This window comes from Vipera berus (assembly GCF_964194415.1).
Source record: "Vipera berus genome assembly, chromosome: 3".
Classification (NCBI taxonomy): Eukaryota; Metazoa; Chordata; class Lepidosauria; order Squamata; family Viperidae; genus Vipera; species Vipera berus.
The window spans coordinates 62,892,179-62,911,398 of NC_138204.1; the positions used below are offsets into that span (position 1 = coordinate 62,892,179).

Sequence of the window (19,220 nt, forward strand, 5' to 3'; positions counted from 1 at the left end):
CGGAAAATACGGTATCTATTTATAAGTGAATTACTGTGATCTCTTAGTTTTCTTTCTTTTACAGGCACTTTTTGCACATGCTTCATTTCATAGTTTGAACACAAGAAAATTCAGTCACAAAAAGGTAGCACTCATGCAGAGGTATATTCACTGGTACAGTTATGTACACACTCATTATTGGCTCCATTATTGTTTGTGCAAGTGCAACAACTTATTGATGACAACTATGGATATGAAACAGTTCTTGGTTGCTCTATTGTTTCTTACAATACATCTGAGCAAAGATCAATGATTAAAGACACCACAATTCCATTGATACAACTGAATACACTTAGGATCATTACTTGTGTGGCAACCTGTGTGCCAAAATCTACATATACCCCATTAGTAAAAAGTTGAGTTTGTGTGTTACCTTATTCTACTGACCCAAAAGTGTCGGAAGTTCATGCTTTTCTGTCTCTTTTCCCCTTTCCCCTACACTTTTTCTTTTTCCCATTCCCTTCCCTATTTTCCTATTATTTTCTTTTTTTAAAAAAATTGTATTTCTGTATTTTATATTTTCCCCTTCATGGATTACTGCCTTGTCATGGCAAAGGGGCTTGCGTAATTCAATGAAGCTATGAGCTATGCCATGCAGGGCCACCCAAGACGGACAGGTCATAACAGAGAGTTCTGACAAAACGTGATCCACTGGAGAAGGAAATGGCAACCCACTCCAGTATCTTTGCCATGAAAACCCCATGGACAGTACCAAAAGGCAAAAAGATATGACCCTGGAAGATGAGCCCCTCAGGTTGGAAGGCGTCCAATATGCTACTGGGGAAGAGCAGAGGGCTAGTACTAGTAGTGCCAGAAAGAATGAAGCGACTGGGCCAAAGCCGAAAGGACGCTCAACTGTGGATGTGTCTGGTGGTGAAAGGAAAGTCCGATGCTGTAAAGATTTTTTCTCCATAGGAACCTGGAATGTAAGATCCATGAATCAAGGAAAGCTGGACGTGGTCAAACAAGAGATGACAAGACTGAACATCGACATCTTAGGAATCAGCGAACTAAAATGGACAGGAATGGGTGAATTTAATTCAGATAACCATCAGGTATAATACTGCGGGCAAGAATCCCTCAGAAGAAATGGAGTAGCCTTCATAGTCAATAAAAGAGTAGGAAAAGCAATACTGGGATACAATCCCCAAAATGACAGAATTATCTCAGTTCGAATCCAAGGCAAACCATTCAATATCACAGTAATCCAAGTCTATGTCCCAACCACCGGTGCTGAAGAGGATGAAATTGACTGGTTCTATGAAGCCCTACAGCACCTTATAGAATTAACACCAAAAAATGATGTCCTTATCATCATGGGGGATTGGAATGCTAAAGTAGGAAGCCAAAAGATAACTGGAATAACAGGCAAGTTTGGCCTTGGAGTAAAAAATGAAGCAGGGCACACAGGCTGATAGAATTTTGTCAAGAGAATACGATGGTCATAGCAAACACTCTTTTCCAACAACCCAAGAGAGGGCTCTACACATGGACATCATCACCAGACGGTCAACACAGAAATCAGATTGACTATGTGCTCTGCAGTCAAAGATGGAGAAGCTCTATGCAGTCAGTAAAAACAAGACCAAAAGCTGACTGTGGCTCAGACCATGAGCTTCTCCTTGCAAAATTTAGGCTTAAATTGAAGAAACTAGGGAAAAGCACTATCCCTGACGAATATACAGTAGAGGTGACAAATAGATTTAAGGAATTAGATCTGATAGACAGAGTGTCTGAAGAACTATGGACGGAAGTTCGTACAAGTAGCAACTAAAACATCCCAAAGGAAAAAAAATGCAAGAAAGCAAAATGGCTGTCTGAGGAAGCTTTGCAAATAGCTGAGGACAGGAGGGAAGCAAAAGTCAAGGGAGAAAAAGAAAGATACGCCCAATTGAATGCAGAATTCCAGAGAATAGCTAGAAGAGATAAGAATGCCTTCTTAAATGAACAGTGCACAGAAGAAAACAATAGAATAGGGAGGACTAGAGATCTCTTCAAGAAAATTGGAGAGATGAAGGGAACGTTTCATGCAAAAATGGGCAGGATAAAGAACCAAAATGGCAGGGACCTAACAGACGCAGAAGAGATTAAGAAGAGGTGGCAAAACTACACAGAACAACTATACAAGAACGAGCTTAACATCCCTGATAACCACAATGAGGTGGTCACTGACCTCGAGCCAGATATCTTAGAATGTGAAGTGAAATGGGCCTTAGAAAAGCTGAGCAACAACAAAGCTAGTGGAGGTGACAGTATTACAGCTGAGCTACTCAAAATCTTAAAAGACGATGCAGTAAACTTGCCACTCAATTTGCCAGCAAATTTGGAAAACTCAACAGTGGCCACAGGATTGGAAAAGATCAGTTTACATTCCAATTCCAAAGAAAGGCAATGCCAAAGAATGTTCAAACTATCGCACCATTGCACTCATTTCACATGCTAGTAAAGTTATGCTTAAAATCCTACAAGCTAGACTCCAGCAGTATGTGGATCGAGAACTACCAGAAGTACAGGCAGGATTTTGAAGAGGCAGAGGAACTAGAGATCAAATTGCCAACATACGCTGGACCATGGAGAAAGCTAGGGAGTTCCAGAAAAACATCTACTTCTGTTTCATTGACTATGCTAAAGCATTTGATTGTGTGGATCACAACAAACTGTGGCAAATTCTTAAAGAGATGTGAGTACCAGACCATCTTATTTCTCTCTTGAGAAACAGTGAGAACTGGACACGGAACCACTGATTGGTTCAAAATTGGGAAAGGAGTCCGGCAAGGCTGTATACTGTCACCCTGCCTGTTTAACCTATATGCAGAGCACATCATGAGAAAGGCAAGGCTAGATGAATCGAAGGTTGGAATTAAGATTGCTGGGAGAAATATCAACAACCTGAGATATGTAGATGATACCACTCTAATGGCAGAAAGTGAAGAGGAACTAAAGAGCCTCTTGTTGCGGGTGAAGAAGGAGAGTGCAAAAGTTGGGTTGAAACAAAACATTAAGAAAACCAAGATCATGGCATCCGGCCCTTTCAATTCCTGGCAAATAGATGGGGAAGAAATGGAGGTAGTAACAGATTTTATTTTCCTGGGCTCCAAGATCACCGCAGATGGGGACTGCAGCCAAGAAATTAAAAGATGCTTGCTCCTGGGGAGGAAAGCCATGGTAAATCTAGACAGCACACTAAAAAGCAGAGACATCACCCTGCCAACAAAAGTGCGTATAGTCAAGGCTATGGTCTTCCCAGTTGCAATGTATGGCTGTGAAAGTTGGACCATAAGAAAGGCTGAGTGCCAAAGAATTGAAGCTTTCGAACTATGGTGCTGGAGAAGACTCCTGCGAGTCCCTTGGACTGCAAGGCAATCAAGGAGATCTCCTAGAGGAGATCAACCCTGACTGCTCTTTAGAAGGTCAGATCCTGAAGTTGAAACTCAAATACTTTGGCCACCTAATGAGAAGGAAGGACTCACTGGAGAAGAGTCTAATGCTGGGAAAGATTGAGGGCAATAGAAGAAGGGGACAACAGAGAATGAGGTGGCTGGATGGAGCCACTGAAGCAGTAGGCGTGAGCTTAAATGGACTCCAGAAGATGGTAGAGGACAGGAAGGCCTGGAGGAACGTTGTCCATGGGGTCGCGATGGGTCGGACATGACTTCGCAACTAACATTTTATATTTTGATAAATAAAAATTTGAAATATTACAAAATTTACACAGACTCCATCTTGAGGAGGTTGTTATTCATAAATCTCAACATTTACATTTTGAGGGTGGCATATCATGAGGAAAACAAGCAGTAAAATCATAGTTTCTTTAGGCTCAAAACAACTGCCCACTCCTATCTATGTTATAATGTTACAATTTTCTACAATGGCATTTCCTCTCCTACAAAAAAAATAAAATAGGATGGTGGTGGTCCCTGTGGCCAAAAGTTTGCCCAATCCTTTTCTACAACCTTATAACAAAAATAGAAATTCTTCTTCCCTGAAATATTATCTCTAAAATTGCTTGGAACTTCGTTTTGAGAATCTGTATTTCATCATTAGGCACTGTAAGTATGTGAAACTGTTTATTAGCTCAAATACTTCAAAATTTCAATTTAATTTAAATCAATAAATTCAAAGGGGCAAACAAGAGTGACAAGTTATAGTTCTAGGCTTTAATGGGGCATTAGAAGACCCCTACTAAAACAGGAAATAAGATTTAATTATTTATTTAGGCCAGCATTCCACATTATGCAATGACCAAGTGGATGTACCTGATAAGACCACAAGTTTAGATGGAAAGAAAATAACCCTTTCCTCTGTCATTTCCCAGCAACAGTATTTTATTTGTATCCCTTTATTATTTTTACAAATAATTTGTTTGCTATGGCTTATATTCCCCGTCAATCCAGGATGACTCCAATGTACGGTAGTCATGCTAAATATAACTGGGATAAGAGTAGTAAACAAACATCAATAGTAGCAATCATTAGACGACTTCTGAGGAAGGTTACTGAAGAAATGACATGTACATATGACATATGACAAACCAAGAGAATGACCTAGTTATTTTTCCCCCACTGGATTTACAAAAGAGGCTTGTTTTAAAGCCTTGAAGAAGTCTGTGTGATGGGACAAAGACGTGATGAAGAGAAATCAAATCCTATGACATCTGAATGAACTAAAGATCAGGACTGTTAGAAGTAAGGGAAAGGAATATAAAGTTGGTTTATTTGATCAAAATTAAAATAAAATGTTTTTACTTCTGGCAACTCTTTATGGATTTTGTGATGACACCAGGCCTGAAAAGATGATGTTTATGAATAAGAGATGGAACATGGAATGAAGAAATACATATTTGTAATTTCAGAGGGGGTAAAGGGTCACTAAATTTGTTTATACTTGTCATAAAAGTTGGAAGTCACTTCTTTATATAGGTAATCTTTAACTTACTATCACAATTGGGACTGGAATTTTGGTTATAAGTTGTTGCAGTCATAAATCAAGGCACCATTTGACCAAACTTGATTTTATGACCATTTTTATGATGGATAAGTGAACCACACGGTTGTAACTGCAAACCCATTTTATCCAACAGGCATTTTTGCTGGGTTTTACCAGAAAATGGCAAAATTGTCATAAAATATGACCATAGGATGCAAGCCACTTGCCAATGCCCTAAATGTGATCATGTAACTGGAGGGATGGTACAGCAGTCTTAACTTCGAAGATAGGTCCTAAGTAACTTTATTTGAATCCATTGTAACTTCAAACAGTCATTAAGTGACCAGTCGTAAGTTAAGGACTGCCTGTATATTTCTTTTTCTTTTCTTTATTACATTCTTACTTTTCTCTCCCTTTTTCCTTGCAGTTTTTACTCCTTTCTATTCTCTTATGTTTAGTTTGTATTACATGTTACTATTATAACCAAAATTCTTAAAAAATACACATACAAACACATGCACAATTAATAATAATTAATGGTCTGATTCTGCAGGAAATTTTAAAATCTTCCTTCAAGACCAATCATAACACATTACAAAGTTTAATTATATAATGTGTGAAAAAGTATTTATTTATGGAGGTCATTCTCTCTCTGCATTTAGTTTTAGTAGATGACCTTGAATTCTAATACTATGTAGAGTCAAAACTTCCCTGTCTCAAAGTAAAGTATGTCCTGTGTGGTTGCTTACACCTCAGTCACTGTCTCCCTTATCCATCTTCATTCCAATCCCAAACCCGCAATGACTGTAGTCTAACCCCACAGAGGAGTTGCTCAGACATCCAATCATTCTAGTTGCTTCTTCTTTCCACTATTTTCTAGTGGTATAATATCCTTTTTAAGATGCAGTGGTCAGAGCTATATACAACAAATATAAACTCATCACAAATTTGCATACGGACATTTTGTATCAGCAGTTCTACTTTCAATTCTTTTCCTAGTGATTCAAAGCATGAAATTTACCTTTTGTTTCTCCTTCTCTACTCTTAATACAGTAATTAATATTGTCACATCTAAGGCCAATTATTGCAAAGTCATCATTTTCAAACAAAAATTTAAAGCTATTGTAGCATAGGAAACATACGGTATGCTCTTTCACATCCTGTATTTTAACATTCATTTTAACATCCCAAACATCTTTAGTCAGCAGATATATAAAGAATAAGACTTCAGAAAAACTAACACATTCCTGTCTATTTGAATTATATGCCTTGGACTACACTTCTCTTTTCAAACTTTACACTCAAAAATGTTGTTTTTTAAAAAAATAATAAAAAATGTTTGCTTAGAACTTCTCCTAATCAGGCCCTAAAGGCTAGAAAATGTACAGGTAGCTGTCGATAACAACTGCCTTGTTTAACATCCATTCAAAGTTATAAAGTGGTGGAAAATAACTTTACAGAGGTTCTTGATGCTCTCTGAGCTTGCCTGTTTTCTTGCAGATGTTTCATTACCCTAACTAGGTAACATCTGGTACACAGTGCTGTTTGCTGTCTGTTTATATTCTAGTGTCTTGCCTGTCGGGGTGGCTGGAGGTGGTCTTAGGGATTCTTTGGTTGGGCTGTTTACTAATGGTTCTGTGGCAGTTTCTTGATTGGGGTGTTGCTTACTTGATTGTTGGTCTGAAGGTGACCTTAGAGTTAATCTATGCTGAGCTGAGTGCTGATTACTGGTGGAGAGGTACTGGAGTCTTCCTTCTCTTTGGGGCTGGTAGATTGTCTCTTTTGTATAATCTATAGATGTTGCTAAATGTGTATGTGCCTATTGATGGCTGATTTGTCAGAGAGCCAGGTTTCTAGAAATTCCCCGACACTTTTGGATTTGGCCGGCTCTAGGATTGTCACATTTTCCCAATTGAAATTAGGGTTAAATCTGTTAAATCTGTCTATATGTTGTGAAATTAAATAATTTTCATCATGCCTTTTGACTGCCAGTAACGCTCTACCCTTCCTAGACATCCTGATCAGCAGAGACCACAGTGGCAAACTAGAAACGCAAGTCTACAGAAAAACCACCCACACTAACCAGGTGCTCCACTACCAAAGCAGTGGTTAAATATGTCTATATGTTGTAAAATTAAACAATTTTTGTCATGCCTTTTGACTGCCAGTTAGTGTTCATGGATGAGTTCTGCTAGTCTTCTGCCTGTTGGTCCTCATAATGGTTGTTGCAGTTCTTACATTGTATGTTATAGATGAACTCCTGTTTTTACTTCTGGGGTTGCTGGGTCTTTAGGTTTACTTAGGATGTTTTGAAGGACTTCAGTTGGCTTATGTGCTACACCACGGGTGTCAAACTTGCCATGCGAAGTGTCACAATGTATCATGACTTTTTTCACTTTGCGGGAGCTGGGGTGGGCGTGGCCTCCGCATGATGCAACCAGCCTGCAGGCCACCCGCTTGACACCCCTGTGCTACACTGATTCCATGTAGTTGCAGTAATCTATTTGCAGTTTCTGAGATATTTTTGATGTATGGCAGTGTAATTCTTTTTAGGGTTTGTGTTGGTTGTGCTGTATTGGGTTGAGTGGTGAGGGACTTTTTGATGAAGTTGCATGGGTATCCATATAGTTGGAATGTGTTGTATAGATGCTCCATTTCCTTTTTCTGCTGATCTGGGTTGCTGCAGTGAGTTTGGGCTCTTTTAAATAAAGTCCTTATACAGATTCTCTTGTGGGAGATTGGGTTGTTGCTTTGGTAGTGGAGCATCTGGTTAGCATGGGTGGTTTTTCTGTAGACTTGTGTTTTTAGTTTGCCACTGTGGTCTCTGCTGATCAAGATATCCAGGAAGGGTAGTGAGTTACTGGCAATCAAAAGGCATGACAAAAATTCTTTTAATTTCACAACATATAGACAGATTTAACCATAAAGACCTGCGAACAGAGGTACAATAACTGTGGCCAAAAAACACAAAGATATACCATTAGTAATAGGTGCCTTGGGTGCAATTCCAAGACATGTTGACCACCATTTGAACATTAGTCAATTGTAAAAGGCAGCTTTACTTGGAACAGTCTACATCCTAAAACAGTACCTTTGATATTATTAAAAAACAATATTTGCCCATCTCCGGTCCTTGGGAAGGACTCAATTGTTGGATAAAAATGCCAAATACAGTCTAAAACATCTGGCTGTGCAACCAATAATTATTGCTTTCCAAGCCACCTAACTTTTTTAAAAAATAAACTATGATATAGTTTGAATATAGATCATGCTTCTACTATAGCTTTTCTAATGCCTTTGTTCTGGTTTATGGGAAGAACATTACCAGTGCTTCCCTGTGGCACTTCTGTCAAGGTAAATTTCTTGAACCTGCTAGTTTTTCATAAATCTGTTGGTTCCACAGATTTACTATACCTCCTCATAGTTATGATTGTAGTATGTCTCCTATTTGTGACTTAATTATGTCTTTGCTGTTTTTACAAATTATATTTTCATGTTCTTGCTGTCAGCCACTATTATAATCACTTATAACGGGAATTAAATACTGAATACAGTAAAAAAAAGTTATGCAAACTTATGACTGAAATTATCCTACTGATTATAACTTAAATTGAAGCAATTTTAAAGTAGACTATATTTTTTTATATGTGGTATAGTCACTTTAACTAGGGCTTTTTGCAGATAATGCATTAGGTCAACCAAAACAGTAACAGTTTTGTCATGTTTTTACATTGAGAGTACTTTCAGGAATTATGAAATTAAAACTGGAAAGTGATAAAGATCTGGGTATTAAAATGACTTACCATCCAGTGAGGAAGTCTGCTATGAAGTTTATTAGGAAAAAAAATACCCAAAAGGAAGGGAAAATGAGGAGGGAAATTTTAGGCTAGCTAATGCAACTTCAAAAAAGCTGATTCAGCAAATTAGGATCTCTGCTACCACAAAGTAGTTCAATAATTCTTTCTTTTTAAAACACCAGTGTACAAGATCTAGGTCATTCAGTCCTTATTTTGTTACAATTTTTCTAAAACTATATAAAAGTGTTAGCAAAGTTGATCTTCCTTTGCAAGAACTTTCTGCATAAAGTTTTGATATATAATGTACCTCAGAAAGCATGCCTGTATCCTTTTGTAAGCCAGCAGCTTCAAGCAACTCTTAGAAGTTTACCTCATAAAATCAACACAATGAAGTAAGCAGAGTACTATAATTAAAAACAGGCAACATAACAGAAACTCACAGTGCTACACAACTAAAGTATTAGGCTCCAAATATCTAGCAAAAGAGCCATTTTCAAGGTTTCCTAAATAAAAGGAGCATAACTATAACTTAAACCTGTTCCATATGGTGGGGGCCTATTAAAGAAAAATATTGCCTTTGGGATCCTATACTTCTCACCTCATAACCCTGGAGTAGTCTAACACAGGGGTCCCCAACCCCAGGTCTGTGAACCAGCACTGGTCCACAGCATGGCAACAAGCAGGCTGCACAAACAAGCAAAGCTCCATCCTCAGGATGCAGGCAGTATTCAAAACCATACCCCCTCTGGTCCATGGAAAAATCTTTCTCCATGGCACCAGTCCCTGGTGCCCAAAAGGTTGGGGACCTCTGGTCTGACTAACCTGGCCACCAGAGACAGGTGAGAAGTCAGTCTTGAAAGTATCTAGAAACCAATGGATGTAAAGCTTTACAAGTTGAAATTAGCACTTTGCATGGCCCTTGGAAGCCTATTGGCAAGTACCGTATATACTTGAGTATAAGCCGAATTTTTCAGCCCACTTTTTGGGCTGAAAAATCCACTTCGGCTTATACTCCAGTGAACAACAAAAAAAAGAACTTCCACCCCCCAGTTTGGAGAGCTGCTGCTTTCATCAAACATGGACGAAGGCAGCAGCTCTCCAAACGGGCTGCGGCAGTTTGGAGAGCTGCGCGCGCAGCTCCGCCGCCACCTCTGCAAGCCTCCGCTGAGAGAATGGGGCGGTGGAAGCTTGCCACCCATTTTCTCGGCGAAGACTTCTTTCGGGGGATGCAGCCTCTGTCACCCCCTTCTCTCAGCTGGGCAGCTGAGAGAAAGGGGCGGCAGAAGCTGCATCCCCCGAAAGAAGTCTTCGTCGCTGAGAGAATGGGCGGCAAGCTTCCCCGCCCCATACTTCGCGGAGCGCTCCAACGTCTCGTTCTCTCGTCTCAGCGGAGACTTGTTTCGGGGGATCCAGCCTCTGTCACCCCCTTCTCTCAGCTGGGCAGCTGAGAGAAGGGGGCGACAGAGGCTGGATCCCCCGAAAGAAGTCTTCGTCGCTGAGAGAATGGGCGGCAAGCTTCCCCGCCCCATACTTCGCGGAGCGCTCCAACGCCTCGTTCTCTCGTCTCAGCGGAGACTTGTTTCGGGGGATCCAGCCTCTGTCACCCCCTTCTCTCAGCTGGGCAGCTGAGAGAAAGGGGCGGCAGAAGCTGCATCCCCCGAAAGAAGTCTTCGCCGAGAAAATGGGCGCTGAGATTTTCTCAGCGAAGACTTCTTTCGGAGGATGCAGCTTCTGCCGCCGCCCCTTTCTCTCAGCTGCCCGGGCAGCTGAGAGAAGGGGGCGACAGAGGCTGGATCCCCCGAAAGAAGTCTTTGTCGCTGAGAGAATGGGCGGCAAGCTTCCCCGCCCCATACTTCGCGGAGCGCTCCAACGCCTCGTTCTCTCGTCTCAGCGGAGACTTGTTTCGGGGGATCCAGCCTCTGTCACCCCCTTCTCTCGGGCTGGGCAGCTGAGAGAAAGGGGCGGCAGAAGCTGCATCCCCCGAAAGAAGTCTTCGCCGAGAAAATGGGCGCTGAGATTTTCTCGGCGAAGACTCACCTTCTCCCGTTCACCTTCAGCAGCTCCGCCAGGCCCGTCCAGTGCCCTGCTAGCAGAGCTTGACAAATGCAAAAGCTGCTTTGGTTAAACACTGGAAGGTTTAGTGATTAACCCACCCCACCCCACCCGGTCTTCTTGCTGTTTCTCCCCATCCTCACTCCTACCCACAGGGGCTCTCTGCCTCTTCTACTACTTCTTTTTCTTTCTTTCTTTTTTGCTGAGGTGTGCGTGTCTCTCTCTCTCTCTCTCTCTCTCTCTCTCTCTCTCTCTCTCTCTCTCTCTCTCTCTCTCTCTCTCTCTCTCTCTCTGTGGTGTGTTATCTCGAACCAGATGGGATGGCAAAGTCAAATGCAAATGGGGATCTTGCAGATCTTGCCCTGCCTTTCCCCCCACGGTTACCTTCTGTTCTTGATGAGCTCACGAGTGCTCAAGGACAAAATAGGGCAGGGCAGAGCCGGCAGTTAAAAATAGGATGCAGATAAAAGGAAAGGTAAGGAGGGGTTCAGGTTGAGAGGAGAGGCTGCGTAGCCTTAGTGTAACTCCTGTTTGGGCTGACTGGGTTGCCTCCGATGGGCTCTGACAGTGGAACAGAATGGAATAGAAAATATGGAATGGAATGGAACAGAACGTAGAACAGAACAGAACAGAACAGAATAGAATAGAAATATAGAAAGTGAATAGAATAGAATAGAATGGAATAGAATAGAATAGAATAGAAATATAGAAAGTGAATAGAATAGAATAGAATAGAATAAAATAGAAATATAGAAAGTGAATAGAATAGAATAGAATAGAATAGAATAGAATAGAATAGAATAGAATAGAATAGAATAGAATAGAATAGAATAGAATAGAGCTGGAAGGGACCTTGGAGGTCTTCTAGTCCAGCCCCTTGCTCAAGCAGGACGACCTATACCAGTGGTGGTGAACCTATGGCACGCCTGCCAGAGGTGGCACTCAGAGCCCTCTCTGTTGGCACGTGCGCCACCACCGCTGCCAGCAGCAGGTCCTTGTCGGTTGGTGGACTGGAAGAAAAGGGAGGGGGAAGCATTTTACATGCGTGCATGCGCGCACGGGGCCACGAGCAGGCACATGCTGCAAAGGGGGCGGGGCTAGTGCCTGCGTGATACTCACTAGCCCAGCCCCGTTCTCACGTGGTGCGGTGCCTTGTATCTGCACCCTGCGGCGCGGCGGTTGGCGTTTTTGTGCCTTGCGGTACGGTGGCCCATTTTTTGCTCCCCCTTTTTTTTCGTGCCAGAGGCGGCACTCAGAGGCGCCTCCCTGTCCCCTCCCCCGAGGGCACCAGAATGCCGATGCTGCCTTGGCACTTTGTGATAAACAAGTGGGTTTTGGCTTGCGGTTTGGGCACTCGGTCTCTAAAAGTTTCGCCACCACTGACCGATACCATCTCAGACAGGTGAATGTCCAGTCTCTTCTTAAAAACCTCCAGTGATGGAGCACTCTTGATTTCTGGTGGCAAGCTGTTCCACTGGGCAGCTGAGAGAAAGGGGCGGCAGAAGCTGCATCCCCCGAAAGAAGTCTTCGCCGAGAAAATGGGTGCTGAGACGCCTCATTCTCTCGCTCAGCGGAGACTTCTTTCGCGAGATCCTCTGCCTCTGCCGTGCTGCACCGAGAGAACAGCAAGCCGCCCCATTCTCTCGGCGGAGCACTCCACCGCCCCATTCTCTTGGCAGCTTGCCACCCCGTTCTCTCATCTCAGCAGAGACGTCTTTCGGGGGATCCAGCCTCCAGCTGCTGCATTTCCCAGCCTCGACTTATACTCGAGTCAATAATTTTTCCAGTTTTGGGGGGTAAAATTAGGGGTCTCGGCTTATACTCGAGTCGGCTTATACTCAAGTATATACGGTAATTAAATGCTTGCAACAGTGGTGTAACTTGCCTGTAGTTACCTCTCCCATGCAGTGAATTCCATACATACACCTCTCATCAGTTATGTGCATGTTATTTGTCTGAACAACTGGTTTTTGCTACACTAACACAATTTGTTTGCTCCAAAATGTCACTGATGCCAAACAGTTTTTTACCTCAAATGTAAGCTAATTTCTGGTAGCTCAAGAGCCACACCAGGTTTTGAGCAGCATATCAGGGGCCAAAATCTCAAAACTGAGGCAAGCACCTTCTCTTCTTTCCCCCCCCCTTAATATTTTAATTTTTATTTACTCTTCTCAAGCTTTTTCAGATTTTATTTTAGCTTTTTGCTAACAACAATATCCCCTCTCCTAAAACATATCCCTGTAGTAAAATTATTTGAAGTTACATAATTTGTGTTATTAATATTCAATATAACAATCAAATTTATAAAACACTGGATTGCAAATTAAGTTAGGATGTGATCAAATGAAACAAAAAGTTTTTATCTTTAGAAAGATTGTAGCTGATGGTCATTTATTTCAATTTCTTCAGAAACACAGAAATGATTGCTAAAAATACATTAAAATGTTATAGCCTTTTACCTGCAGTAATAATTCTGCTCTTACATAGTTTATTTATGTAAATCATTTTTAATAATCCATTACTGAAGAGTGATGACTTATCATGCTCCCAGCAGAATTACAGGTAAGAATTAAATTAATGTCATTTGCAATTTGGGTAACTAAGAGTTTCAGGCGACAGCCCTCTGCAACATTCCTTTTTTGATACTTCAAGGAAGCCTAAGAGTAGATTGTATATACTCTAATTCTGAATCATCATTGAATATATTGCTCTGAAAATACAACCACCAGTAATATTTAACTGATGACAGAAAGAGTTTCTAGAGTGTCTAATTTTGAAACTGATTTCCAAGTCTTTAGAGCAGGGGTGTTAAACTGCTGGCCTGCGGGCTGGATGCGTCATGCCAAAACTGTGTCCACCCCATTTCCAGCAATGGAAAAAAAGTCATGATACGTTGCGACACGTCACATGACATTGCGAGTTTGACACCCCTGCTTTAGACAATGTATAATGCTGTCATACCTGATTTTTTCCTCTTCTAATACACAGATGCTTCACTTGCTTGAATGGATAATTACAAAATTGAAGTATAAAATTCAGAAGATTTTTATATAGTTAAAATATTTGCTAGAATCTTAGAAAAACCTTGTTTTTCTATTATTTTAGTTTTGCATCACTGTAATATAGTAAAAGAAGAAACATATTGTGTAATGCTAAAACATATATCAAGCTTGAGCATTTCACATTAAGTATGTCATCAAAACTGGAAAACAAAATAATCTAACAATTCTTGACATCCTGCGATTTTCACAACTACAATTTTCCCTTCAAGGGAATTTTCCCAGTTCAATTAAAAACATTTATATTTTTGCATGTCAGGGCTTAACAAATGAGTGTAATATAGATCACACATCACAATATTGTAAAAAGGGTACTGTGAAAAGAAATAATACACAGAGGTCAATATAAACAGCCAAGTTTAACAAACGCTGCTTGGACATAAATTCTCTGACCTGAAGCTAAATGGATGCGGTGACCCTAGGTGATATTTGGCTATAGTAGAAGCAAACTGGTTTTCGAAAGAAAATAAAGTTCCTAAATTGTGAGTCATATTCACACATAATATTCTAAGTTTTAAGCACACAGCTATTTCAGTTGTATTAAACTATTAGTATACCCTAGCTCAGTTGCACAGCTTTATCAGTCTTTTTACCAAATACTATTTCAATTCACATTCTATTTCCCTAAGACTTTCTGCTCTGAAGAGAAAAATAGTTTACAGAGTTCTGAGATTTTCCACTTATAATTAGTGCAAAATATTTTTTCACTTTCAAAGCAGAATTATATCAAATATATGCAATATGTTAGATAAATGGGTACTTGACTAGTTGTGACTCTGTATGCTTAAGTTTTTGGTTCTGCATTTTGTACAAACCAAGGAAGTTAGGCTACTTCTGTAAACCAAAGTTCACTTAACCAAAAATTAGTGAGTTGCAGTTGTTTTAAATTCCACTTATTGAGAACTGACAATAGTGGCTGTTTTAGGTCTTCATATCACATTTAAACTTATATAACCTGCTAATTCCAGCTGAGCTATTCAAAATCTTAAAAGAAGATGCAGTAAAAGTGCTACACTCAATTTGCCAGCAAATTTGGAAAACTCAACAGTGGCCACAAGATTGGAAAAGATCAGTTTACATTCCAATTCCAAAGAAAGGCAGTGCCAAAGAATGTTCAAACTATCGCACCATTGCACTCATTTCTCATGCTAGTAAAGTTATGCTTAAAATCCTACAAGCTAGACTCCAGCAGTATGTGGATCGAGAACTACCAGAAGTACAGGCAGGATTTTGAAGAGGCAGAGGAACTAGAGATCAAATTGCCAACATACGCTGGATCATGGAGAAAGCTAGAGAGTTCCAGAAAAACATCAACTTCTGCTTCATTGACTATGATAAAGCCTTTGATTGTGTGGATCATAACAAACTGTGGCAAGTTCTTAAAGAGATGGGTGTATCAGACCATCTTATTTGTCTCTTGAGAAACCTATATGTGGGCCAAGAAGCAACAGTGAGAACTGAATACGGAAACACTGATTGGTTCAAAATTGGGAAAGGAGTCCGGCAAGGCTGTATACTGTCGCCCTGCCTATTTAACTTATATGTAGAGCACATCATGAGAAAGGCAGGGCTAGATGAATCAAAAGTTGGAATTAAGATTGCTGGAAGAAATATCAACAACCTAAGATATGCAAATGATACCATTCTAATGGCAGAAAGTGAAGAAGAACTAAAGAGCCTCTTGTTGCGAGTGAAGGAGGAGACTGCAAAACTTGGGTTGAAACTTAACATTAAGAAAACCAAGTTCATGGCATCCGGCCCTCTCAATTCCTGGCAAATAGATGGGGAAGAAATGGAGGTAGTGACAGATTTTACTTTCCTGGCCTCCAAGATCACTGCAGATGGGGACTGTAGCCAAGAAATTAAAAGACGCTTGCTCCTGGGGAGGAAAGCCATGGCAAATCTAGACAGCACACTAAAAAGCAGAGACATCACCCTGTCAACAAAAGTGCGTATAGTCAAGGCTATGGTCTTCCCAGTTGCAATGTATGGCAGTGAAAGCTGGACCATAAGAAAGGCTGAGCGCCAAAGAATTGAAGCCTTTGAGCTATGGTGCTGAAGAAGACTCCTGCGAGTCCCTTGGACTGCAAGGCAATCAAACTGGTCAGTCCTAGAGGAGATCAACCCTGACTGCTCTTTAGAAGGCCAGATCCTGAAGCTAAAACTCAAATACTTTGGCCACCTAATGAGAAGGAAGGACTCACTGGAGAAGAGCCTAATGCTGGGAAAGATTGAGGGCAATAGAAGAAAGGGACGACAGAGAATGAGGTGGCTGGATGGAGTCATTGAAGCAGTAGGCGTGAGCTTAAATGGACTCCAGAACACGGTAGAGGACAGGAAGGCCTGGAGGAATGTTATCCATAGGGTCGCGATGGGTCGGACACAACTTCGCAGCTAACAACAACAACAACAAAGCTGCTAAACATGCTGGAGGGTGGTGGGAGAGATATAAGATGGAAGCCCATATAACAGCACTAATGTATTTGCTGCTTTATACTAGTCTCACATTTGTTCATATATCCATTCTCTAATTTCTTTCCCACATCATCGACATGGTAAAAACTCCTTTCAGTTAAAAATCAACTCCTGTTGACAGCATCTGTGCAGTTTTCTTATAAACAAATATAGAAGTTTTTTGCTTCAGTTCAAACTGGGCAAGTCCCTACAGTTTTCTCGGCAAAGTTTTTCAGAAGTGGTTTGCTATTGTCTCCTTCCTAGGGCTAAGAGAAAGTGACAAACCCCAAATCACCCAGCTGGCTTTGGGCGTAAGGACAGACTAGAACCACAATTTCCCAGTTTTTAGCTATGCCACTATGCCATGGGTCTCCAAACATGGCAACTTTAAGACTTATGATTTCAACTCCCAGAATTCTTCAGCCAGCCATGGAAATTCTGGGAGTTGAAGTCCACAAATCTTAAAGTTGCCATATTTGGAAACCCCTGTACTATACCCAACTGGCTCTCAAGTTAGAATAGCAGTTTTAAATTTCATTTGATGGCTCCATGTGCTAGCATCTTATGATAAACACTGTGGAGCAGTGTTTGATATAAACCAGGGGTGTCAAACTGCCGGTCCGTGGGCCAGACACATCATGTGGAAGCCACGCCCACCCCATGGCAATGGCAAAACAATCACATGATGTCATGAGTTTGACATGTCTGATATAAACTGACCGTAACATTTAACTCGGGGATCTTCAAACTCAGCCCTTTTATGACTCATGGACTTCAACTCCCAGAACTCCTCAGCCAATGTGCCTGGCTGAGGAATTCTGGGAGTTGAAGTCCATGAGTCATAATAGGGCTGAGTTTGAAGACCCCTTGATCTAACTTATGTTATAAACTGCTTTCTTTGCGTAAATCCACAACAAGATGGAGTATAAATCCGATTTATACTGAAGATTCCAAGAACTACAGATTCATATAGTAACTAAGATTTTACATCTCCCATTCTAAAAGTTAAGTGTTCATATATCAGCCCCTCTGAAGTACATGATTCATTTCTATGCATATGAAGTAGGAATTCATGTACTTGAATTTCAACTAGGAGCACAATTTGGGATTTTCCCAGTAAATCTATATTACCCAGTAGCATCTAGAATCACTATAATGAATAATAATTTAAACAATGTTTGTTTTTGCTTGCCGTTACAGAAACCTTGAAAAATAAGCTACTGCCCTCCAACTACAGTTACGAACCCCTTCCTTTAATTTACTATTTAACATACCTCTGCTGTTATGAGACGCCTTCTGAGCAATACATCTAACTGTGGGCTAATGCCTCCTTAAGTAACACCAGCTGCCTGCAATTAGTGCAGGTTCGCATCCCACCAGGCTCAAGGTTGACTCAGCCTTCCATCCTTCCGAGGTAGGTAAAATGAGGACCCAGATTGTTGGGGGCAATTAAGCTGACTTTGTAATAATGCCGCTTGGGGTGTGTGTGAAAGCCCTAATAAGCAGGCATATACATAGAATGAAGGCTACTGCTAAGCTTGTAAGCCGCCCTGAGTCTTCGGAGAAGGGCGGGATATAAATGGAATTAAAATAAAAAAAATAAAATAAAATTTTCAACACCAGAAATCATACCAAAAGCCCAAGTGGAAAAGAGATACATGGGCCTAAAATAAGCATGTCTCTCCTAAGAAACTGAAGGAATCGATAAGAACAGATCACAAACTGAAAAAGCAATCACATGGACTATGACTATGAAGGAAACCCAGCAATCTCCAGTGTCAGAAATGTAATCACCGGACTTGGAAATGCCCAGAGATTCCAAAACTACGCACCCTTTTGAAATGCCCATTTTAAAACAATCCATATTAGAGCACAGGATATGGTAACATATCCATGCAGTAACCACACTGGAAAGGAGAGAGAAATGAATGCCCGCTTAGGAATTGCAGGGAATCCCTCTCCGGCACTATCTTTGATGCTGCATGAATTGGAAGGTCGGTTGACTTCAGCAGCTGGGGAGGACGGCCTGAAAGGGGGCAGGCGAGTCCACACGGCATACAAGGCGTAGTAGGCACGGCATAGTCAAAGAGGGCGGCTCGGCTCTCCGACTACAACGAAGTAGGTGGGGAAGAGACTATGAAGGAAAACCAAAGAAACGACGAGGGCGAGTTACGAAAAACGAGAGCGGGAAAGAGAAAAGATGCCGCAACATCGCGCCCCCGATGCAAAAACAATAACGCTCGGGCGGCAAAGAGAACGTGCGAACCGGGAAGGAGCCGGGCGGAAGCCCTACGACTATAGCCCGGCCAGGCGGGGATACACCAAGATGGAAAGAGCTCGGAGCAGCGGACTACGACTACTACGACGACGACATTGCGAAGGAGATTCTGCGCCAGCGCTTGGAAGCGCGACCCCCGCTGCTCCTCGCGAGAGGAGGCCAGCTCAGCGCCTGGCTGCCTTCTACCTTCCCCGAGCTAAGCCCGCACACCTCAGCCCCCTTTTCTCATAAGGAAGCCCTTACCTGGGTCATGGAAAAATGACTCGCCATGCTGCTTCCATCATGCACCGCCCGACCCGAAAGGAGAAGCCCCGAAGACACCCAGCGAGGCCCGGCCGCCCAAGCAAGCTTTGCCAGGCTCAGCCCTCGCTCTCTCCAACTTCAGCAACTTCCCCGAGCTAGCCCGGCCTGGCCCCGCCCACTCGCTACGCGACAAATCCCGGAGTCGGATTTCCCCCGAAAGTCCGTCTGGATCGGAGCCATCGCTCGGTCCCTGAACTCGGCCGTAGAACGTTTATGACACGACATGTTTCTCCGGCCCGGATTATTCGGAACGGCTCCAGTTAGAGCAACAACTGTAAATACGTGGCGTGGGTTTAAGAAGGACGGGTGGAC

At 41.8% G+C, this 19,220-nt stretch overlaps 1 protein-coding gene across 3 annotated transcripts in view; it reads right to left on the bottom strand.

Annotated features, from left to right (window-relative positions):
• EPS15 (epidermal growth factor receptor pathway substrate 15) overlaps nucleotides 1–18,998 on the bottom strand; it is a 71,408-nt gene extending 52,410 nt beyond the window's left edge. For all 3 annotated transcript variants that reach the window (XM_081323418.1, XM_081323417.1, XM_081323416.1), the window contains exon 1: nucleotides 18,849–18,998. In XM_081323418.1, the coding sequence (XP_081179544.1) occupies nucleotides 18,849–18,875 (27 nt within the window). In that variant the 5' untranslated portion in view covers nucleotides 18,876–18,998. The remainder of the gene's footprint in view (nucleotides 1–18,848) is intronic.
• Between the last annotated feature and the right edge of the window lie 222 nt (nucleotides 18,999–19,220).